This window comes from Sceloporus undulatus, chromosome 9, assembly GCF_019175285.1.
Source record: "Sceloporus undulatus isolate JIND9_A2432 ecotype Alabama chromosome 9, SceUnd_v1.1, whole genome shotgun sequence".
NCBI lineage: Eukaryota > Metazoa > Chordata > Lepidosauria > Squamata > Phrynosomatidae > Sceloporus > Sceloporus undulatus.
The window spans coordinates 22,118,035-22,142,794 of NC_056530.1; the positions used below are offsets into that span (position 1 = coordinate 22,118,035).

Here is a 24,760-nt window from a genome sequence, read left to right on the forward strand (position 1 = left end):
GAGGAGGGGGAGCGTAGTAGGGCTGGAAGAAGGGTCTGCTTTCCCTCCCTCCTTTTGGGGTGACTGCTGCCCAAGAATTTTATTTTCTCAGCCCAGTCAAAAGGAAAGAAGAGTTCAAGGTCTGAATGAATGAAAGAGGAATCATTGGCCTTCCAGATTAGGGTTGCCAGATGGAAAACTGGGGAAGGATCCTATCCCTTGTGTAGAAGAGGGAATTTGGGCAGGTGCGGTTGACTATCTGGGTTTGGTCCAATTCACATTGCAGAAATAATCTGGTTTTAACATTCCTTTAAGTGCCTTGGCTCACTGCTAGGGTATCTTGGGAATTGTAGTTTATCATGTCACCAGAGCTCCCTGGCAGAAAAGGCTAAATGTCTCACAGAACTACAGTTCCCCAAATCCCCTAGCATTTAGGCACCCAAAGGAAAATGGGGAAGCAAAGTGGCCAAGGGAATATGAGTACCGAGAATAAAAGAGCTCTGGGAGAGAATGATTTTCAGGGTCTCAAACTCTGCAATGCTAGAAATTGGAAGCCTTAAAGAATACTTTATGTTGGGGCTTGAATTTTCTTTTTGGAGAGCAGTGCTCACCTTCTCCCCATCACAGCCTTGTCAAGGTTTTGAAAGGAAATACAGCATAAGATCAGGTAACCACATGTCCTCCTTTTCCAGGACCTGTCCTCCATTTCAACCATCTGTCTAGGGTGAATTCCAAAATGACCTCCATTTGGAACAAGGCTAAGAAGCATGAGTGTTTTTAGCTTTTATGTGGTCATACACTCAATTTTTCTGGAAGGCCCTATATTTTCTGGTGCCTTGTCCTCCTTTGCAGTTAGGACATCTGGTCATTTCATTTTCAGTGTAATGCACTCTGTGTGTCGAGTGAGAATCATGCAGAATCATGGTGGGTGTTTTTAGGGATGGTGACCAGCAGAGGGAGGCTGAATCCTATGCTGAAATCACATTTATCTGTTCAAATCAAGATGGAAAGACCACAATAGGCAAGATCATAGGCTGTGTCCACACTGCAGAAATAATCCAGGTTGACACCGCTTTAACTGCCATGGCTCAATGCTATGGACTTCTGGGAATTAAAAGTTTGTTGTGGCATCAGAGCTTTGCTTTGTGCCTTCTCTCTCAGCTCTGAGGCCCAACTAAACTACAACTCACAGCATTCCATAGTATGGAGCCAGGGCAGTTAAATCAGTATCAAACTGGATTATTTCCGCAGTGCAGATGCAGCCAAAGAGTCTTGTTTGAATTTACTGAATGGCCAACACAGCTCCCCACTGCACGTTTTCTAAACTACTCGGTTGTGAGTTCAGTCCCAGCCAGGGGCTCCAGGGTTGACTCAGCCTTGCATCCTTTCATACGTTGCTAAAATGAGAGCCCAGCTTGTTGGGGGCAATTGGTTTACACATTGTAAATCACTTCGGGAGTGCACTGACAAGCGCTATAGAAATGTACCAGTGGGCCCTTGTTATCCGCTGGGGTTCGGTTCCAGGAGACACACACCCCTCCACTGTGGATAACAAAATCCATGGATGCTCAAAGTCCCATTAAAGACAATGGCATAGTAAAATGGTGTCTCTTAAATAAAAGGGAAAATCTAGGTTTGCTATTTGGAATTTATACTTTTGGGGAATATTTTCAAGCAGTAGATGTTTGAATCCGTGGATAAGGAGGGCTGGCTGTACTTGTTGTTGCTCTCTCTATCCTTCCTCATCCAGGCGAGGCAGGCTTGGTCCTCCTCCAGGCGGAGAAAGGGGCGGCCCCACTGCCTCTTTCTCCTCCTCCATCTCCTCCTCCACCTTCTCCATCTCCTCCTCCTCCTTCCTCCCTCATCCTTCATCCCTTCTTCCAGGCTCCTTGATGCCCGGTGCCCGGGTGGCCTTGCCAGGGCTGGCATCAGGGCACCGGGGGCATCGCCAAGTCTGGAGCTAGCCATGGGGATGCCCATCCCTGCTGCCTTCCTCGGCTGCTGCTGCTCCTTCTTCCTCCACCTCCTCCTTCTCCACCTGAGGAGCCAGGTGAGTCCCTGTGTCCAGCCACACAGCCCTCCAGCCCCTTGGTTTTGGCTTTGACCCACTTTTGACCCCCAACTGGGGAGGTTTGGGGGCATTTTTACGCGCAGGAGGAGAGGTTTCCCTGCCTGTTTTTACGCACAAGAGGAGAGCCTTTGTACTGTATTCCCCTTTCCATGCTCAGGAGGGGAGCTCTTGATGCCTTTTTTGATGCTCAGGGAGGGAGGAGGTTGTTATGCACCTTTTGACGCTCAGGAGGGGGGATTTGTATGCATTTTTTGATGTTCAGGAGGGGAGGTTTTTATGCACTTTTTGCACCAGGAGGGTAAATGTGTGTGCATTTTTTGTAATGTCCAGTAAGGGAGGTTTTTACGCACTTTTACGCGCAGCAGGAAAGGTTTCCATGCAAGTTTTCACGCACAGGAGGAGAGCCTTTGTATTCCTCCTTTGATGCTCAGGAGGGGTGTTTTTTATGCATGTTTCTGATACTCAAGGGAGGGAAGTTTTTAATGCACTTTTTACACTCAGGAGGGGAGGTTTTGACACACTTTTTAGTGCACATAAGGAGAGACATTTATGCCCTTTTTACACACAGAAGGCCCATTGTGATATAGTGGTTTGGGTATTGGATCAGGACACTGGGAGACATTGGGAGAATCCTGGCTCAGCCACGAACCTCCCTGGGTGAGTCACACTCTCTCAGCCTCAGGGGAAGGCAATGGTAAGCCTCTCTCTGAAGAACTTGCCAAGAAAAGCCCAGGATAGGTTGGCCTTAGGCTTGCCATGGGTTGGAAAGGCCTTGAAGGCTCACAGCAACAACTACAGTAAGGAGAGACTTTTACACATAGCTTCTTTGGTGGTGGTGTGTGCCGCCGAGTCATTTTTGATTTCTAGCAGCGCTACAAAGGGGTGCCAAACTGCAGGGTTTCTACAGTGTAGATCCACCACTGAGAGATGCTTCTGCATGTGCGCACCTGAGGAAGGAAGCCAAATCTTCAAAAGCTTCCGCCACAAGATCTTTCGCACAGTTAGTCTCAAAGTACCACCAGATCCCTTTGCTAGTTCCCTTTGCTAGATCCTTGTTCTGTTTAGGAACAGAAGCAGCAGCCTCAGACCAGATGTGGGCTCTTGATCCAACCCAGCTCAATGTCCTCAATGTTGACTGACCTGAGACGCTTGCCAAGGCTTTGGGCCGGATTCTGTCCTACCTGGAGTTTGGTGGTAGAGGAAGTGATGGTCTCCCATCCCAGAACTAACCAGACCTGACCCTGCTTGGCTTCCCATATGAAACCACATTTGGGCGGACTGCAGGCAGCTTAGTGGTTGTGCTCTTTTTAAGTATCTTTGGTGGGGCAAGATCGAGCACCATTCAAAAGGGTGGCATAAGATCTGGCACCTCTGAACCCCCTCTCTGGGGCAATTCTGGTCAGAGGGTACTTGGCACTGCCACATCCATCATCCTTTCTAGTCACAATCCCCCCCTGCAAAAAAAGAAAAAACAAAAAAACACCCAATACCCACAAACCAAGTCTCTCTTTCATACTGAAGAAAACCCCATGATTAATGGAAAAGATGTTTAAGGGAAGGTACCAGATTCTGTCTGGTTTTGGAAGTAAGGTAAGCCAGCGTGGTGTAGTGGTTTGAGCATTGATCTACGACTCAAGACTAGGGTTCAAATCCTCGCTCGGGCATGAAAACCTTTTGGGTGGCCTTGGGCAAGTGACAGTCTCTCAACTTTGGAGGAAAGTAAAGGCAAACTGAAGAAATGTGCCAAGAAAACCCTATGATAAGTTCACCTTAGAGTGGCCATAAGTCTAAAATGATTTAGAAGCAACAACAACAGCAATCTCTTTTAACCTTTCTACACCTCCTCCTGTCATCATCATATCATTAATAAATAGGGGAGGAGGGTGCACTTTGGATTTTCCACCCGCTCTTGCATTCTGTTTTTTCTTTCCTTTCTCCTTATTCTTTTTTCTTCAGACATGAAACAAAGAATTGGTCTCCTGATGTATGCGTTTAAGGGAGAGTGTTGAGAAAGTGTGTCATCTTTGGATCACCGCAAAGTGTTGACAGTTTCCAAGGCTGCGAAGTTTGTGGCGGTGTGGGCCGGTTGGGTGGGCCGCAGAACTCCTTGTGGGCCCGAAATTGGCCGCCTTGCCATGGTAGCTGCTCCACATCTGGTGAGAGCCAAGGGCAGCCCTATGCAAAAAAAGGCCTCCCCCTTCCCTGCAGGCCCCTTGAGCCAAACAGGAGAGCAGAGGTGAAATCCTGCCTGTGATTAATTCCAGCAACGCCCAGCATCCCCTGGGGCTGATAGATTTCCTCATCGGGATGCCAGGATGGGGCGGGGTGAATCTGCCCCCTTCCAGCTATGGGCAAGGAAAGAGGGGAGGAAATTGTTCCTCTCTCCCTTTCCTGGGCTCCATCCACACTGCATAAATAATCCAGTTTGACACCACTTTAACTGCCATGGCACCGTGCTATGGAAGTCTGGGAACTGCAGTTTGCTTTGGCACCAGGGTTCTCAGACAGAGAAGGCCAAATAGGTCACAAAAACTACAAAGCCCAGAAATCCATAACATTGGGCCATGGCAGTTAAAGTGATGCCAAACTGGATTATTTCTGCAGTGCAGGTGCAGCCTCAGTCATGCTCACACAAACTGGTGTCTCCCCTTCTCTCTTCTAGAGTCTTATAATCCTTGTTGTTGTATGCTTTAATGTATGGCAAACCACTATCATGGGGTTTTCTGGGGCTGAGAGTGTGTGACTTGCCCAAGGTTGCTTCTCTGGCAAAGAAATGTCACTGTGCACATTCTCAGAGGCATTAAAATATAGCAAATAGAGAAGAGGAAGAAACAAACACGAATAGAAATGGAACTTTTTTGACCTCAAAGCCTTACATACTTATGCCAAATGCAGGCCTGTAGTTAGGAAAATGCATTCTGCTTATGCTCAGAGGTTCCCTTACCATTAACATATACTTTGTGCCAACGATCAAGCCCTGCTGGTACTCCGAACAAGTTCTGCAGCCAGGGCTTGATTCAAAGTTAAGCTGATTCTGGGCCAAAGTACTGTATGAAGGACCAGGGGCATGATTTCCTCTTTGGGTGTGATCCGAGCCGCGTTAAAATCCCAGGCAAGTCCAAACAACTGGGGAATGAGAACAGCACCTTAACAAAATAATAATAATACAACATATGTAACTCCAAATATATGCTTATTATCCCGGGGCATTTGGGGAGTTCCACCCTCCAAATTCGAAACTCTATTTGATACAGAGGTATCCCTCGGTTAGAAAGGTCAACATATTCCTGGCGTGACAGAATACTGAGTACCAGATGCAGAATAACATGGAGCGGATAGGAGATAGGCTCCTACCCCACTAAAAGGAAGAGCTGCTCAACATGTTCTAGCAAACCTTTGATTCCCAACTAGCCATATGCAGATGTGCAAATGTGAAACTGAAACAGGTCAGGTAAGTCTTCTGTAAGCAGGCAAACACAGGTTTAACTTTCTGGAGGCTGCTTGAAGGCAGGGGTATCATTAGGGGAGTGTGGAATGCACTGGGTGACACATCAGAGGGGTTTGGCACCCAGTCTGCTGGTGGGAAGGGGATGCCCTCCGGTGTACTACTATGTCTCTCTGTGGGTAGACTGGAACTCCCAGAGTTTGAAGGTCCTGGTAAGGCCCCGGTCCACCCACCCAGAGTTTGGCTGGGATGCTGTGGGCATGTCATGGCAAACTCCTGGAAGCCTCTCCCATAGCAGAATGCCACCTGGACCCCTTTGGGTGTTGCAAATGCGGGTGGACCAGATGGCCAGGGACACAGACAGTCCCTTTGGGTGCCCAGGTCCTCCAGTCGTCATTGCCAAGGAGGCCAGCCTTTCCCTTCCACAGTGCCCCAATTTATTACTTAAGGACCATTGGCCTGGCTAGGGCATGTGCCAGGCAATGGCATGAGTTACCACAGTGGGTGACACCAACCCTAGTGATGCCACTGCATGAAAGTTTCTTCTAGAATGCATTTAGGAATGACTTTTTTCTTTCTCCAACCTCCATTTTTCTTTGTAGTTTGTTGTTGTGTGCCTCCATTTCCAACATATGGCAACCCTAAGGCAAACCTATCCCAAGGTTTTCTTGGCAAGATTTGTTCAGAAGAGGGTTACTATTGCCTTCCTTTGAGGCGGAGAGCATATAGCTCAATTGAGGTCACCCAGTGGGTTTCATGGCTGAGCTGGAAACTGAACCTTAGTCTTCAGAGTTGTAGACCAACATTCAGACCACTGTGCCACATTGGCTTTTACCATTTTGGGGCCAAACGTAAAGATTCATGGTTGTTGGGGGTAGCTGGTGAGACAAGCTTATCAGTTCTGCCCTTTTCTCTCTGTTTTGCTGTTCACACATTCTCAGTAAGGAATTCTGCTGGAAGCTGCTGTTTGCTTTTCCTGTTGCAAGAAGGCATGCATGGCTATTGCGGGATCATCTAGAATCCTCCTCTTTTCCAGCTTACACTTTATCACGTTCTCAATGGCAGATGCACTATTGCAATCTAGCACTGAATGTCTGCGTTTCTCCAGCCCTCCTTCACCATCCTCCCAATGCTGATGGTGCTTAAAAAGTCCAATTACACAGAGAATGAAGAGGAAAACCGGGGCTGGAGAAAGGAGATTCACTATCCGAGGTTTTGTTAACAGAGGTATTCCTGATCCTTGTTTAGGCCTTGGTTTTCAACCTGCCTCTCTTTTCATCATTCCCTCTAGGTTGCCGAAGCTGTGGGCACTTTTGAGCTGCAGATCCGTTTCGTGCGTAATGAGAAGGGGGTGCTGGCTGATGGGCGATGCTGCCGGGGAGGTCTGGAGCCACCGTGCCCCATGGAGGAGCAATGCCGGACTTTCTTCCGGGTCTGCCTCAAGGAGTACCAGCTGCGGGTGCTGCCGGGGGGACCGTGTGTGCTAGGTGCTGCCAACACCCCTGTCCTTGGGGGCAACGTCTTCTCCACCAGCCACAAGAAGCGTCTGGATCATGCCCACAGGATGGTGGTGCCCTTTGACTTTGCCTGGCCGGTAAGTTAGCAGATAAGTCCTGGAGTGTATGAGTCAAATGCCTTGGGAGCCTGGAAGAGGTTGCTTGGGGATGACGTGGGAACTCTGCACATGCTTGGAGGCTAGCTTTCCTTATGCAATGACAGAGGGAATTGTGGACATGCCTAGAGGCTGGCTTGTGCCACAGCAGTGATGTTTAAAAGGAACTTTGCACCTCTTCCTGCCCAGCCGTTTTCTCTCTCTCTGCAAACCTGTCACCCTCCTCCTTGGGAGGTGATAAGAGGAGGCTTGCCGGGTGGCAGGTTGAAATAATGAAATTGGAGCAGCTGGTTTCTTTTTCGAGAGCGGGACCCAGGTGCTCCGCGGGAGAGACAAGGAGCCAGAGAAAGCAAAAGGGAAGCTGGAGCCAGATGGACTTGGCTTGTCCTCTTTTTCCCCGGAGGAAAGGGAACTGAGGCAGATACTGAATCTTGCCTGATCCATAAATTGACCAAGACAGCTCTGGTGTCAACTAGCTGTGCCATGATGCATTGATTTCTGGAGCTTCTGTCTCCATTAGCTGTGGTGCCAGAGTCTTTTTAGAGAGAGAGGGGTGTATTTGTGTGTTTCTAATTTCCATAGAATTCAAAGACATAGCTGCATTAGTCTGGAATAACAGCATGCAAAGGGATCTAGTAGCACCTTTGAGACTAAGGTCCAAAACACACTGCACAAATAATGCAGTTTGAGACCAATATAACTGCCCTTGTTCAATGCTAGGGAATTTTGGAAACTGTAGTTTTGTGAGACACTTAGCCTTCTTCGTCAGAGAGCTCTGGTGCCACAATAAACTACAATTCCCAGGATTCCTCAGCACTGAGCTAGGGCAGTTAAAGTGATCTCAAACTGGATTATTTCTGTAGTGTGTTTTGGACCTAATTCAAAGACCACCGCTGTGTTTGCCTGCGATATCAGCATGCAAAGAGGGATCTCTTTGCACCTTTGAGAGCAATGGAGAGAAAGACTTTCAGTTAGTCTCAAAGGTGCTGCAAGATTACTTTGTATATTAATTTAGTAATTCATTAGTCCTGGGATGATTAGTCCTGATATCTCTCAGCCTCAGAGGAAAGCAATGGCAAACCGGCTGTGAACAAATCATGCTGTGATAAGTTCACCTTAGAATCATCATAAGTCTGAAATGATGATAATGATACACTCAGCCCTCCATAGCCACAGATATAAGCATCTACAGCTTTAACATGTTTTACAAATACATATATTCCAAAAAAGCAAACCTTGATTTTGCTATTTTACATAAGGGACACCATTTTGCTGTGCCATTGTATTTAATAGGACTTGATCATCCATGGATTTTGATATCCACAGGAGTCCTGGAACCAGTCCAGTAATACAGTGTACTACTACTACTACTACTACTAGTACTACTACTACTACTAATAATAATAATAATGTTTATTTCTTTCCTGCCTCTCCTCAAGGCTTGAGGCGAGGTACAGCCTGTTAAAATACAAAACACAGTTAAAAAACACCTAAAACCTACAGTTAAAATGCAATGTTATAAAACCATTAGAACACAGCTAGGCAAAGCATAAAAAGATTTGTAGAAAGGAGTTTCTCTGCCAGAGGCTTTATTGACTGTTATTAACAATACTGCTGTTTTTGTTTTGTTTTTTGAGGGCTGAGATTTAAGTTGCAGCTACAGCCTTCCTTCAACTTGATGTTCTCCAGATGTGTTGGACTGTAATGCCCATCATCCTCAGCAAGGGAGGCTAAAGATGAGGAACTGTTGCCCAATACCTCTGGTGGGTGTGGTATGGGTGAATATAGGGAAAGAGTGGGCATTAGCATGATGCTCTCCAGAGATTCTTGGACTTTAATTCCATCAGCTCCAGCCAACAGAGAGGACTACTGGGAGCTGCAGTCCAACAACACCTCTGGAAGAAAGCCGCATGGTTTGCACCTGGGACCTGGAAGCTTTTTTCTGAAGGCAAATTCCAAGGGCTTTCCCAGGCAAAAGGACGGGAAACTTGGGATGTTCCCAGATGAATTAGTTCAGTTTCAGCCCAGCAAGCGAGGCAAACTCATCTTCCTTCGTGGAGTCAAACGGGTTTATTTGGGTTTAATTGTTAAGTTTCTCCCCCGGGGAGAAGAGGGAAAGGTTATATTGTGAGGAGGAGAAAGAATCTCTCTTTGAGATTCCCTATAATCCTTTCCCATATTGCAAAGAGAGAAAAGTTCCTTCTTTTGTATTGTTTTGTCCAATTCAAACCCAGCTTCACCAGTGTGACCACTGGCTAGCAATTGGATTTAGACCAGTGGTAAGAATGAACCTTTCCAGATGTTGGATCACAACTCCCAGCATCCCTCACCATTGGCTGTGCTGGCCAGGGATGATCCTTAGCTATACAGTTGGCCCTCCATGGATTCAACCACCCACTGTTTGAAAATATACTTCTTGTTGTGGTGTGATAGATGAAACCACTATACCACACTGGGTTTCTTCTGTCTTATCTGCTCTACTTACCTATTTGTCTATCTAGGTGATCTTTGCCATTTTATATGAAGGATGCCATTTATGCTGCCTTGTTGTATATAATGGGACTTGAGCATCCACTGATTTCGGTATCCTTGGGAGTCCGGGAACCAAGTCCCAGCGGATACCAAAGTCCCACCGTATCCCTTTAAAAGCTAGCAAATAAACGGAGGAAACGTAAGCATCGCTCTTCTCAGCCTGAACTGGGAGAGCATGTTTTGCTGTTGATCCTGTCCTTCCCAAGGTGGGGAGGTGAGAAGAGAGGGAATAGAAGTCAGATCAGGAGATAAATAACTTAATTAAAGTCTCTCTCTCTCTCTCGCTCTGCTTAATTGTTGCAAAGCCACTTCCCCTCCCCTTGGATTGTGGTTCTGTTTTCCTTTCCCCTTCAATCCCCAAAGGGATGATGACTTCATTCTTCTTAACCCGCTCCAGTTTCCTAACTTTTCCACTCTTGATATGCTCAGGAACTAGGACACTGTTGATATACGGTGCATATGTAGACACAATGTAGTTTGATCCCACTTTAACTGCCGTTGCTCCATCCCACAGAGTCCTGGGATTTGTAGCTTTGTGATGCACTGGTACTCTCTGGCTGTGAAGGCTAAAGACCTTGTAAAACTACAGCTCCCAGGATTCCGTAGGATGGAGCTGCAGCTCTTAAAGTGGTGTCGACCGACATTATTTCTACAATGCAGAAGCACCCGTAGAGTTGAAGCGGTGTCAAACTGCATTCTTTCTGCAGTGCAGATTAGACCTCACAGGGTTTCATAACTTATATAGAGGCTGTACCTGTTTTACAACTGGTTGGTACAACACTTGTGAGCTAGAAGGCTGCCCAAGAAGAGGACATGCAGAGTAAGACTTAATGGGAAATATAAGCTGCATCCACACTGCAGAAATAAAGCAGTTTGACACCACTTTTTCTATCCTCTATGGCTGCATCCCTTACACACAACACAGTTATAACCCTCTGGGTGTATCTACACTGCAGAAATAACACAGTTCGACACCACTGTCACTCCATCCTATGGAGTCCTGGAATTTGTCATTTGGTGAGGCACCAGCTGGAGTCAATATGTTTCTGCAGACTCCACAATTCAGGCTTTGGTGCCACAATCCTGGTGTCAGAACCTTCCTTTTTACTTTTATGCTTCATCTCTTCTAGCGTTCGTATTCATTGGTTCTGGAGGCTTGGGATGCTGCTAATGACACGGAGGTCACCTCTCCAGGTAAGGACCCACCTGTCCTCCTTCAGTGTCCTCCTTAAATTCTAAAATATCTCTGACTCAGTTGGCAGTAAAGGCTTGTATAACATAGATGGGAGTCCCATTTCTCTAGGGCATCTTTCTCTGGAAATGAGGCATGGTTGAACCACAGCATTTCTCAGCCCTACTTTGTGCCCTCTCTTTTCAGGAGCAGGGCAGCTGATGGAGCGGGTGACCCGATCGGGCATGCTGAACCCAGGCGAGGGTTGGCAGGACTTGTGGCACCACGGCCGCAGCACCTTGCTGGACTACCGGGTCCGAGTGCGCTGCCAGGAGCACTACTACGGCCCAGCGTGCAACCTCTTGTGTCGCCCCCGGGACGATTTCTTTGGGCATCACAGCTGCGACGCTGTGGGCAACAAGGTCTGTCTGGACGGCTGGACGGGAGACGAGTGTAAGCGGGGTATGTGCTCGGACGTCCGGGGAAGGAACAGGCAAAGAGGGGAGGATGGGGAACAGAACCGAGCCCGGGAGCCCAGCTGGTCCCTTTGGATCTCATTTGGACCCAAAACTTGGACAAGGAAAGTCTGGGATGTGCTGCAGCTCCATCGGCCATGCTGCCTGGAGGGTTATGGGAGTTATAGTTCAGTTCAGTTTCATTGTCCTCAACCTTAGGACAAAGAAGACGAAGCAAAGAATCACAAGGTATAAAAGTAGAAAAAGTCTGGCTAGGTGAACCTGACCAAGAAAGATAATTCACATATCCAAGACAAAACCCAAAATATGGTGAAACCTCAGTTAACATAGATGGGCTTTTTTCCTTTGGTCATAGAGACAGAGCAGTTCAGTATGGCTGCATCCACACTGCAGAAATAATCCGGTTTGGCACCACTTTAAGCAGAGCTCTGGTGCCACAACAAACGGCAGTTCCCTGAATTCTGCCGCATGGAGCCATGACAGTTAAAATGGTGTCGAACCAGATTATTTCTGCAGTGTGAATGGCGTCCCAGAGAAATTTGATTTCCTTTCACCTGAGTCAAAAGTTGCAATGCCCGACTTTCTTGGTTTCTTGCAGCGGTGTGTCGCCAGGGGTGTCACGAAGCGCATGGGTTTTGCGAGGAACCTGGAGAGTGCAGGTAAGCCACAGCAACACATTCAAAGAGAGTAATGGGGTTAGGGAAGACGGCCATCTCTCTTCCTCGACAACATCCAGTGACCATAAGCTTGAACTAGCAAAGGTTTTCCCATTTGGGAGCATCTACACTGTAGAAATAATGCAGTTCCTATTGGATTCTAGGATTTGTAATCTTACAAGGCCTTTAGCCTCCTCTGTCCCAGGTCATCCAGTGGGTTTATGTGGCCAACCCAGGATTCAAAACCTGGTCTCTCAGAGTCCTAGTCCAGCACTCAAACCACTACTCCAGTGATTCCCAAACGTTGATCCTCCAGATGTTTTGGACTTCAGTTCCCAGCATTCCAGACAGTTGGTCAATCTGATTGCGGTTTCTGGAAGTTGAAGTTCAAAACACCTGGAAGACCAAAGTTTGGAAACCAATGCACTATACATTGTGCTGGCTCTATATCTATGCAAATATTCCAGAATCGGGAAAAACTCCAAATCCAAAACACTTCTGGTGCTAAGCGTTTTGGGTAAGGGAGACTCAGTCTCCTTGAACATTTTCAGTGTATTTTGAATAGGATTAATTTTATTTCTATAGATTTGAGCCATTGTGCCTTGGGCTGAAGTTTCCATTCTGAGCACTGTGCAAGGGAGGAAGGGAGATGAGTTCAGAACTGTGTCCATAACTGTCAGGATTTGGGTCATTCCTCTGTTATTTCCTAATTTTCCACACCCACATATAGCGATGCCAATGAGGGGGCAAATCCCATTGACCCAAAGACCCTGGCGCTCACTTCATCTGTGCTGTCGGATCAGGGAACCGATCCAGCTGGGAATCTCGGGAAGGGTTTGACTCCCAGCCAGGGAAATGAAGTCACCCCTTGGATCCCGAGGCCGATGCGGATGGGGTGGGGTGGCGGGTGAGGAAATGGGATTGCAGGACCACCCAAGCCTTGGATGGGGAAGCCTTGGCATGGGTCACAGACCAGACTGGCACACCCACCAACCCACCCAGCCACACCTGGGTCGCTCTCTCCAGATGAATAAAATCTGGACATATTGTGGCTGCAGCTGTGATCCAGGATACTTCAAGGGACCTTCCTTTGTGGCAGAATGTTTAGAGCACAGCAGAGTTTAGGAAAGTTCCTTTTTTGGACTACAGCTCCCTGTCTGGGATGATGATGATGATGATGATGATGATGATGATTGTAGCCTGAAACAATAGCTCAGCTTTAGACTTGTTTTAACTCATAGTGTGCCTTCAAGTTGTTTTTATTGTTTAACCCAGAGTTTGTATGGCTTTTGCATTAATGTGTAGGGCTACACCAGTATAGAAAGGATAGGGGAGGGAAAACCCATCTGATTTGTCAAGTTGGAATATTTCTGCAGTGCAGATGCAGCCTAGGTCTGCTTCCTCGAATGTATCAAGATGTATCCGCTATGTTTTCTGTCTGTTTACATTTATTTTTTACGTTTTTAAGATGGTCAATTTGAGTTTATTGGGCACCACCTTGAAAATCTTTCAATACAGGTTGGAATGTTTACTATTTATCCAACCAGCCACGGTGTTGTACTAGTGATGGATTTCTTCTTTCCTTCCAGGTGCCATTACGGCTGGACAGGACCCCTTTGTGACGAATGCATCCTATTCCCTGGTTGTGTTCATGGAAGCTGCACCGAACCATGGAAGTGTGACTGCGAGACCAACTGGGGTGGCCTTCTATGTGACAAGGGTGAGTCCCCAGCCCTGCACAAGGCACAGTCAAACTTTGAACATGCCCAGGAGATAGCAAGTTAGGAAACTGTCCAGTCTAGACCTTTTTCCAGGCCACTGCAAAGTGGTAAAGGGCCTTCTTGGTGGCTGCTCCAAGCTTTGGACTTCCCTTCCCAGAGAGGCCAGCCTGGCTCCATCCTTGCTGTCTTTAAAACATTTTTGTGCCACCAGGTTTTTACAGTTGGTTGAAGTTCGGTTCTTAATGCTCTGTAATGTATTGGATTTGAAGGTTTAAGGGTCTGTATACAGTCAACCCTCCACATTTATGGCTTTGATTCTCTAGGAATTTCTAGGCCCTCCGGTGTAACTGTATAGCCAGCCTTCACCAGAAGTTGCACTGGAGGACCTAGAGATTCCTAGAGAGAACACTTCTCTTTGTAGCTGCTCCAGCACAATTCTAGGGTTAACTTTTATAGATCAGTGGTTCCCAAAGTTTAGTCTTCCAGATGTTTTGGACTTCAGCTCCCAGAATTCCTGACTGTTGGCCAAGCTGGCTGAGGCTTCTGGGAGTTGAAGTCCAAAACATCTGGAGGACCAAAGTTTGGGAATCATTGGAATAGATGGATGTTGAGCACAGAATTGCACTGAAGCACCTAGAGATTCTTTGAAAGGTTTTCTCTCAAGTAAAAATAGGGTTTCTTCTTATTATTATTGTTGTTGTTGTTTGCAGTATTTCCACTTTCACAGAGGTCCTGTGGACCCTCTATATAGTTTTTTATTGTTTTAATGTTTTAAATATGTAGTGTTTTTAAGCACTTTTCTCTTCCAAAACTGCATGTGAATGAGTGATGTGTTTTAATACTATACTAGTTTAATTCTATTTTAATGCCCATTTTTGTATGTTTTTAAATGTATTGTTTTTTTAATTTGTAAGCAATTTTGGGGGAAAAACAGATAATAATAATAATAATAATAATACTATAAATTTCTACATGAGTACAGTAAAATTTATTTCAGTGGGGATTCAGATGAATCTAGAGACAGTGGTAGTTTACTTAGCAAAACAGGAAACCAATCTTCACATGTTTATTGATGGTTGCATTTTATTCTCTAAAAAGGTCTTATGATTGTCTTGTTTTGTAATGAGCCCAATGCATTTTAGCCTTTATAATACTGAATGGTTTCTTCAGAGCCTATGCATTCAGTCTTTCAACAGCAGAAATGTCTGGCTAAAAATCTCTCTATATGTAACTGGACCGTTAGACAACTGGCAGCTATATTGGAGAGCCAACACATCTTGGCCACTTTTGGGATGGATCATTCACTTCCCCCCCTCTTGCCCAGATCTGAATTATTGCGGTTCACACCATCCGTGCAAAAATGGGGGCACGTGTGCCAACAAGGAACCCAATGAATACGAATGCCTCTGCCTGGAAGGTTTCAGCGGCCGGAACTGTGAGAACGGTGAGCAACAAGGAGAACTTTGCTTTTAATAGCTGGAATTCCTCCTGGGACATTTTCAAATGGCAGGAAGGAATTGGGAGGACATTTGAAGGCATGATAGATAGAGCAGGGATGGGTAACTCTATGTGTGATGGGCAGGGATTAATTTTTTACCTGCACAACTTCCTCCTGTCTATCTATCTATCTATCTGTATTCCACTTTCCCCCCAAAACTCCTTTCCATACCTCTCCATTCCAGCTCTCCTTCCGCTGCCCGCTGCTGAATCGACTTGCACAGCGGAGCTTTGTGCCAACGGGGGAACGTGTCTCCGAAGCCCATCTGGATCACGCTGCATCTGTCTCCCAGGATGGAGTGGAGAGTCGTGCCAGGATGGTAAGAAGTTTTTGGCTCAGAGGATTTGGGAGCCGTGAAAAGCGAGATGGATGGAATCATATTCAGTCGCATTGCATCAGTGGAAAAATGAACATGTATTTTGTGAAGTCGGTATGAAAAAACAGAATGGATGATACATTTTGGACAATACCGTACCTGTTTATTCAGCATGCAGATGCAAACGTAGAAATAATTGAGCTGCCAAGTCAAGTCACGCCAAGATTCGTATCTTTCTAATACAGTCCACCCCACTCCCACAGTTTTGTAAATATACTTTATATTGCGTGTGTGTTGTGCGCTTTCAAGTCAGACTTATGGCAACCGTAAGGCGAAACTGTCATAGGGTTTTCTGGGCATGTTTCTTCCGAGGAGGTTTGCCTTTGCCATCCTTTGAGGCTGAGAAAGTGGGACTTGCCCAAGGTCACCCAGTGGGTTTCATGGCTGAGCTGGGAATCGAACTCTGGTCTCTATAGTCCAACAGTCCAACCACTATGCCACACTACAAAGTTGCAAATCCCAGGATTATGTAGTAAGACAGAACCATAGGAGTTTAAGTGGAATAACAGCGCTATAATTTTTTAATGTCAATAGGTTGTCCAGTGGAAGTCCTTATGCAGCATGAAGGATGCTCTTGTCCATTGCTGCTGGTCCTTTTTGACCCCTCTTTCTTGTTTTGCTGTCTCTAGAAGTGACCGCCTGCCTCTCACAGCCCTGCAGCCACGGAGGGACTTGCCGGGACCATCCGGACGGTTTCATGTGCCTCTGCCCACCGCAATGGATGGGGAAGACCTGTCAGATCGGTGAGCAACTTGGTTTGTTACCTACATTGCAGAGGGGTCCTGAGAGGGCACCCACAAATTGTATTCAATGGAGAAGTTGATTTAGCTCATTGAGTAGAGAGAGGACTTTGGTAACATAAAGCCGGAATCTTAACCCTTTGTATATTGGTTCCAAAAAGCTAGAACTCCAGAGTACTAAGTATAACTCAGTTTTATTATTTGAACAACAAGAGGGATGTCAGCATTCACACTGTCTCTCTCTCTCTCACACACACACACATACAAGGACTAAGATATAAAAGGTAGTATTGTAGTGGATAGCAAATAGATGCTTTCATTTGGCAATGTCCTACTTTTTCTTTTTGAATGTCCAACATTATTCAGTGCCTTGTCCTCCTTTGTGGCTATGACAGCTGGCCACCTTGCTCACTACAAGCTTACGTTCTTCATTCCAGATGTGAACGAATGTCTGAAGAACCCCTGCCTCCATGCCAGGGGCTGTAAAAACCTCATTGGGAGCTATTTCTGCGATTGTCTGGATGGCTGGAAGGGACCAAACTGCAATATCCGTAAGAGATCCTGCAAGGGCATCACTGGGATGTGTGTGTGTGCAAGGAATGCGGATCAGACTGGGCAACACCTCAGAGGTGGGGCAGTCACTCACCGTCCCAAGACTAAGGTTGCCATATTCCAGTTCCTCATATCTGGGCATCTATTTGCCTATTGTGGAAATTATTATAAGCATGCATACTATTCATTTGCATTCTGACTGTGCAAATTCAGCACACCCAGGCCATTGTATACCCAAGAGAGGCCTGCTTTAAAAACAGAGAGGGAGGTTTAGAGACTCATAGGATTCTTCTTCAAGTAGCTCAAAAACTGGCTGACTTAGCTGCACTGATAAGTAATGCCTCCCATTGAAATTAATTGGGATTTTATAGATAATATACTATTTATTTTAAAAAAACACTTCTTTTTTACTTCTTCCTTCCTGAATAGGAGAAAACGCATGCCAGGCGCGATGTCAGAATGGAGGGACTTGCCAGGTACATGTGTGCGTGTGTGTGAAAGGGAGTGATTTACAAAATCTAGAAATGGTTGTGCAAGGGTTGTCACCTTCAACCTGTCCCAGATTTCTGGGAGATTTCTGACCCTGCTTAGCTCCCAGGACCAAAGGGGATTTGGTGCCAACCCTTTCCAAAACCCCTTCCCCTATGCGTCTCGGCTGCTCTCAATGCAACTCACCAGTTCCCATCTTTTTGTAATGGTTCCTAACAGGTGAAAGGCAGCAGACCTGGCTGCATCTGCCGAGTGGGCTATACCGGCGCTGAGTGCGAAACAGAATTGAGTGTCTGTGAGGCTGCTCCCTGCCTTCATGGAGGACAGTGCCAGGAGACAAAAAACAGGAGTTTCCTATGCAGCTGTCCTTCAGGTTTTAGTGGTACCCATTGCGAGGTAAAGATGCCTCTGGGTCTGGGTATTTGGGGGGGGAGGGTTAACTTGTCATCTCAAGGCGTCATACATAAGATCTTGGGTTTCCAAAAAGGGTATTGACAAGGTGGAACATGTCCAAAGAAGGGTGACCAAAATTATCAAAGGTCTAGAAGCCAAGCTTTATGAGGAATGACTGAGGGAGCTGTGTGTGTTTAGGTCAGAGAAGAGAAGACTGAAAGAAGAGATGGTAGAACCATCTTTAAATATCTGGAGGTCAGTCATGGAGAAGATGGAGCCAACTTGTTTTCTGCTGCTCTAGAGACTAGAATTCGAATTAAAAGAAAAGAGATTCCACCTAAACTTTAGAAACAACTTTTTTGCTGTAAGAATTGTTTGAAAGTGGAATGGACTTCCTTGGAGGGAGATGGACTCTTCATCTTTCAGGGTCTTTAAGCAGACCCTGCATCTTTCAGGGATGCTGTATTTGTGTATTGCTGCATGACAGGGGGTTGGATTAGATGGCCTTTATGGACCCTTCTTAAGTTTCTATGATTCTATAAAAGCATCCTTTCCCAGCCCGACACACTTTGGATGGGTTGGACTACAACTCCCATCAATGGCTTTCTGATGGTTAAGTGCACATAAACTTTGTTTCATGCCCAAAATTCTTTAAAATGTTGTGTACAAAATTGCTTTCAGGCTATGTGTATAAGGTATATACAAAAGCATAAGTGAATTTTGTGTTTAGACTTGGGTCCCATCTCTAGGATATCTCATTATTTACATGCAAATATTCCAAAAGCTGAAAAATTCTGAAATCCAAAACGCTTCTGATCTCAACCATTTCAGACGAGGCAGACTCAAGGTGTGATAATGTTCCAGTAAAATTTTCATTCTACATTTGACCCTTCTGAGTATGGGTCTGAGAATTGCTTCTGGTGATTTGAAACCCTTCTCCCCACTCTGCTGCAGCCACCACCTGGTTGTGGCCTCCATTTAATGGGTTTTGCTCTTGCTTTGGCAGGTCTTTGTGGATCTCTGCTCCCCAAACCCATGTCCCAATGGGGCCAGCTGTCTAGGTGGAGAAGGCAGCTATGTCTGCTCCTGTCCTGAAGGTACCTCCTGCCAGAAATCCCAAGAGACCTGCCTGGATGGTGTGTGCAAAGGTAAGTGCCAGGAGCTGGAAACAGACCCTGAGTTTGGACCTGAATTAAGATCTTCTTCTGGTGGGAGTTCAAAATTATGTCAGTATTATTTTGGGCACAGAAAATGCTGTTTCCTGTGCAGGAAGGCAGTTTCTTGTGCAGAAAATGCTGTTTTCCCCCCCTTTCTCTCCTCTAGGAAGCAGTAGCCCACTCCTCCTGTACGTGGTGCTGCCCCTGGCTCTGCTCCTGATCCTGGCAGTCCTCGTTTTGGCACTAATGGCACTAAGGGCTCGCCATAAGTCCCAGGAGACCCCAGCAGGACCTCAGGAACCCGCTGCAAACAATAGCCTTCTGCCTGATGCCGTTCATCTCATCCACAACATTACCCACAGTGATGCTGAGCAAGGACTGAGGGAGGATGGCATCGTGGTCAAGGCAGGTTTGCCCGCAGGCGGGCGCCTACCTTGCGGGCTGCCAAAGACTGACATCTCCAACGAGGAGAGAGCCAAACTGAACCAACTTAATAGGGCTCCGGCTTTGGCACGGCCATTGCTTTGACCCACTGAGAGAGAACGGCAAAGCAAAAGGGACACTGAATGGGACGTGAACTCTGTTGAGGAGTCCCTCAACGCTGGGATATGGGGTTGGAGAGCCCAGTGTCCCCCAAAACGTATGCAGATAGAGCCCCAAAGCACCTTATTTTGATGTTTCTAGTATTTTTTTTTAATGCACAAGGTATCTCTCAACATTGATGGCGCCTGCTGCCATTCTGCTCTGGAAGAGAATAACTAGATTTGAGGTTTCTGGTCTGCTTTCCTTTCCCTTACTCCCCTTCCCAAAAGTGGTATTCATCGGGGAACAGTGTTGTGAAGGACCCTGAAATGTAGTGTACTGCCAGACCCAAGTTCAACAGGTTGGAGCATTGAGAGGTCAGTTGGAAGGAAATTTGTGGAAGCACTTGTCCTTTTTCTCTTCAGCCATTTTGGCCAAGATGGAACATGAAAGCTAGGAAGAGAAGTCACCCTTCCAAAAGGTTGAAAGGAAGGGCAAAATAACTGGAAGCTGAGTGTGTGGTTTGGAAGAAATGGGCCCACTGAATGGCTACTAAGCCTGGAAAGCTATACTTCTGGAGATACAAGAGATATGGCTGGCTTTATCCATAGGAAGAATGAAGCTTAGGGCATGTTTTAAGGAATTGTCCATTCTTCCATTGCTAGGTGGAAGCTTCTTTGCTACAAGCAATACTGACATTCAGATTGCATTGAAAGTGATTTTTTTAAAAGGAGAAAGTCACTACATTTACACGCCGTCAACTGCCTAGCAATTCTTACTATCCTCCCAATCACCAGAAAATACCTGAATTAAAAAGAAAGAGGACTCTTAGCAAAGCTTAGAAAAACTGGTGAAAAAGCACAACTGATCTGGATTTGCAAATAATCTGGTGGATTTTTATTTTGCTGCTTTGCAGTAATTTACAGAAAGCCTTGCAAATGGGATGGGTATCGTGTGGTTCGCCAATTTAAAATTTGTGTGTCCATTTGTCTCCACTAGATGTCCAAAAGCCAGGACTGGGTATCTGCAGGGATAAACAACGATGCCTTTTAAAATGCCTTAGTGAGGCACCTGCTGCAGGAGAGGTCGAGGGTAAGCGGGAAGGTGTTACAGGCCAGACGTTTGACTTGGCGCTGCTCCCAGTAAAGAGGGAGAGCTCTGTTCCATCACCAGTGTCAAAGTGAGACCCTTCTGTACACAGAAGGGGTGCCTTCTTGTCTTTTGCCTCAGACAGCAAAAAGTCTTGGGCAACCCTCCTGGGGAGATGCTTAAGTGCCTGTGTTACAGATCCATCTCTCTTGCCTTCAGTTCAGATGGAAGATTGCCTTATGGGCAAGTGTGGCCAGGAACTGCCAGGATGTTCAGAGATGTTACTTTTCTGGATCTTTAAGCCATACTAGTGGAATACTGTTAGGGCCAGGGAAATGGATGTTGTGATCTAAAAAAGAAACTTTTCCAAGCTCTGGAGGATGTTAAATCGAGAAAGAACCAAGAAATAAAGCAATTTGACACCACTTTAACTGTCATAGCTCCATCCTGGCATTTGTAGTTTGGCGAGGTATTCAGCCTGGACTGTCAGAGTGCTCTGTCGCCTCACCAAACTACAAATCCCAGGATTCTGTAGAATAGCATTGTGGCAACTAAAATGGTGTCAAACTGCTTTATTTCTGCAATGTGGATACAGACTCAGTCCATAATATGGGATTCCTCTTTTCCTACTGCCTTCCACTTTACTCTTTTCAAAGGCATTGTGTTGTCTCATGATGTGTCCAGAGTATGACAGTCGTTTTGGCTTCTAGTGAAAGTCCAGGCTCTTGGACCCACTTATTTGTCATTTTGGCCGCCTGTCGCATCTGTGGGACTCTCCTCCAACAACACATTTCACATGATTTGATGTTCTTCCTGCCAGCTTTCTTCAATATACTGTCCTACCAGCACCGGAAGGTAGTGCCAAGGTGGGAACAACACACGACCCTCAATAAAAACCCATCTATCCTAAATGTGTACAGATTTGGAAGAGGAAACAGGGTAAAGACAATGGGTGGGATCTTCTTGTTCCCATTCCCAGCTGGGGCCTGACTGAATGTATTTAAATTGTAAAATACTGTAAAAAAATGTCTTTATAGCTTCTTTTGATGTTGTTGATCTTCTGGATAGTCTATGATGATTCTTTTGTATCCGGGGCGAGGTTGATAAACCACGAGTAAATACTTGGTTTGCCTCCATTTGAGAGTGATGTCATTTTTAGGCCCAGATGGGGATTGAAGTGATCGGTTACTCCTTCTTAAGGTATCTGAATTGTTGTTAGTTGCCTTCAAGTCACTTCTGGCTTTGTTGTTGTGAACCACCCTCAAATTGATCTTGACTCATGGCAACCCTGTGGATGAGACATCTCCAAGACTCCCTATCTTCCACTGTTCTTCTAAGTTCTTGCAGATCCGAACCCAATATTGAGTCCATCCATGTTGCATGTGGTCTGCCTCTCTTTCAACCTCCCTTCACTTTTCCTGACATAATTATCTTTTCCAATGAGCTTGTCTTTCTCATGATGTGGCCAAAGTACAACAGTTTAGTCATCTTTGCCTCTGGGGAAATCTCAGGATTGAGTATTTCTCGGGCCCATTTATTTGTTCTTCCTATTGTCCACAGCATCCTCCGCACTCTTCTCCAGCACCACATCTCAAAGGAATTTATTCTCTTTTTGTCCATTTTCTTAACTGTCCAGCTCTCGCATCCATATATGTTCATGGGGGATACAACTGCATTTCTGACTTGGCTGGTTTCTTTGTCTGTTAACTGAACTACGTGCAAAGGAGACTTCTGGAGATGGCACTGAAGGCGGGCAGGATCGGTTGGGATACGCCCTTTTCTTTCCCCGTCCTTTGATGAAGGCTTGACTCCTGAACCCCCAAAGCTACTGCCGAACCCAGACCCAGCGGAATTCCCTTTCCTTTCTCGTTTTTTTCCCAGGGAGTGAAACCCCTCCAGGGTTCAGCACCTTCTCCCTTGGCATGCAGGGATTAACTCCCTTGGCACCTACCCTTCATCCCTGACCTGTTCTGCTCCCTTTTTCCTCCCATTTCCTCCCAGTAGCTGCAGGAATAGCTGGTGACCAGCCAACGGGGAGCACGGATGCGAATGACGGGCTGCGGCCTGCCTTGCCCCCTGGCTCTTCTTGGTCTCCTGAGAATCAGGGCCAAGGGTGTTGTGGGTGTGGAGGCGGTGTTTCTGCTCCCAACCTGTATGGGCAAGGCACGCACTGTTTGCAAACAGTCATGCTCTCTCAGCCCACCGTGCACCAGCTGTTGGCCTCCATGGCCACAGGCGGAGAGTGGGAGGCCGGGGATGAAGAAATAGGGGATCATCTGGAGTGTTGTTTTGCAAAGATCTGGCCACCTGGAGCACAGGAGCAGGTGCCTTTCGCACGGGGCATCGGCAGTCCCTGGCATTTGCTTGGCTGGGCTCAAAAGATCAAGTCTGTGGACCTCAAGCTCATAATGGGAGGACACTGAAGGATCACAGCTATAAATAATAAAAATAGATCAAATACACTTTATTCTTATACCCGGCCTTTCTGCTGCAGCAGTCAAGGCAGCTTTCATGACTGGAATATATTGGAATATTGCATACTGTACTCTCAATAAATAAACTGACCCCCCTTTTAAAACAGGATTAAATGCAATACAGGATTAAATACAAAGCTATGTCAGACCAAAGATCGCTCTAGGCTAGCATTTTGAGACCCATCACACTACAGGAAAATAGGAGATGTGCTCCGGTGTTATTATGGAACAAAACGTTAAAAGACCTTGCTGTTGTTAAAAACACTTTTATTTGTCATGCTGATGCATTTCATGGAGACCCTTCTTCAAGAGCCGGTCCTTCTATTTCTCTCTTTCTGTGGCCAGAATCTCTAGCATTTAATCCAGAGTTTCTAGCGTTAAATGGATCCGATGCTAGAAACTCTGGCCACAGAAATAGAGAAAGAGAAGGACCAGCTCTTAAAGAAGGGTCTTCCTGAAATGCATCAGCAAGACAAATAAAAGCCTTCCAGCACAACTCTATGATAGATTTCCATCTGAGAAAACGCTTCCAGCACAACTCTATGGTCAACTTCCAGCAGACGTTGACCATGAGAGTTGCGCTGGAGGACCTAAGAGTTTCCTAGAGAGTTCTTCTGGTTGTGTTTTTGGTTTTCTCCCTCTTTCTCGGGGATCCTGTGCCTCTAACCCCAGTGAATGCGGAGGAGCCGCTGTAGTCCGTAATGAAAGCAATTGTTTGCAAGAATGAAAACATTCTCTGAAACATTAAGCTGGTAGTCCTCTGCACCTGTCCTTCCCTTCTCACACTTGGGCTGTTGGAGCAAAGGCTTCAGACGGATGACCCGACTCAGTGTCCTCTCTAGATGGTATATGAACCCTGGGAGACGGTGTCCTTATTTTTTTATAGTTTGGCTGTAAATGCAGCCTTGGTGCAAAGCAGATTTATGTGATTCGCCTCTGTGCCACTTGAAGGTAACCTTATCCCCCTCTTAAAGCCCACTGAAAATCCATTTACAGGCCAGGAAAGGCAGAGGAGTCAGCGGGAGAGAGGTCTCCATTACAAGGACCCTGGCGCAGAGCCACGTCCAAAATCATTAATAACCTCGGAGCCGGGAGATCAAGATACCGGCGGGCGCCAGGCCAAGTGTGTGGGGGATGGCACAGGGTGGCATCAGCGATGCCCAGGGTGACAAGTGGATACGCACTAAAAGGTATCCAGGGGTATCCATGTTGGACGTATAGCAAATCCAATAACATCCAAACGGTGATATCCTTGTGAAGATGAAGATTGCATGGTTGGCATCCATAGTTTTTGGGCAATGTGGGCATGTTTGAGAAGAGTTTATTCCTGACGTTTCGCCTGCATCTGTGACTGGTATCTTCAGAGAATGGTGTCATGGAGGTGTGTGGGGTATGTATGTGTGTATATATGTATGTATGTATGTATGTATAGTGTGGTCCTTGGTTAAGAGGAAGTGATTTACCTGTTAATCTGTGTGTCTAGGGGTGCCATTGAAATCCACAAACACCTATAAATATGTGTATATTTAAACACGTTAATGATAAGCTGTATATAATAATAAAATCTTTGGGGGCAAATGACAGTACTTGCCCACAGGAAACATTGGAGAATGCTTGTCCGTAGGGAAACATTAGGCAAGTATTCAACGTTTCCCTAAGGGCAGGTGTTCCCCAATGATTCCCAATGGGCAAGTGTTCCCGACCCCAATGGTTCTCCATGGGCGAGTATGGTTTCCCTATGGGCAAGCCTTCCCGACCCCAATGGTTCTCCATGGGCGAGTATGGTTTCCCTATGGGCAAGCCTTCC

General features: G+C 46.2%; 1 protein-coding gene across 1 annotated transcript; it reads left to right on the forward strand.

Moving 5' to 3' along the window:
- Positions 1-1,823: 1,823 nt before the first annotated feature.
- On the forward strand, positions 1,824-19,923 carry LOC121916229 (protein jagged-1b-like). Its single transcript, XM_042441081.1, has 14 exons — positions 1,824-2,029; positions 6,787-7,089; positions 10,770-10,833; positions 11,018-11,272; positions 11,885-11,945; positions 13,532-13,662; positions 14,988-15,107; positions 15,346-15,480; positions 16,167-16,280; positions 16,715-16,828; positions 17,259-17,305; positions 17,538-17,714; positions 18,718-18,859; positions 19,035-19,923. The coding sequence occupies exons 1-14, from the start codon at positions 1,946-1,948 to the stop codon at positions 19,394-19,396; spliced, it is 2,109 nt and encodes a 702-aa protein (XP_042297015.1). The 5' UTR covers positions 1,824-1,945; the 3' UTR covers positions 19,397-19,923.
- Positions 19,924-24,760: the final 4,837 nt, after the last annotated feature.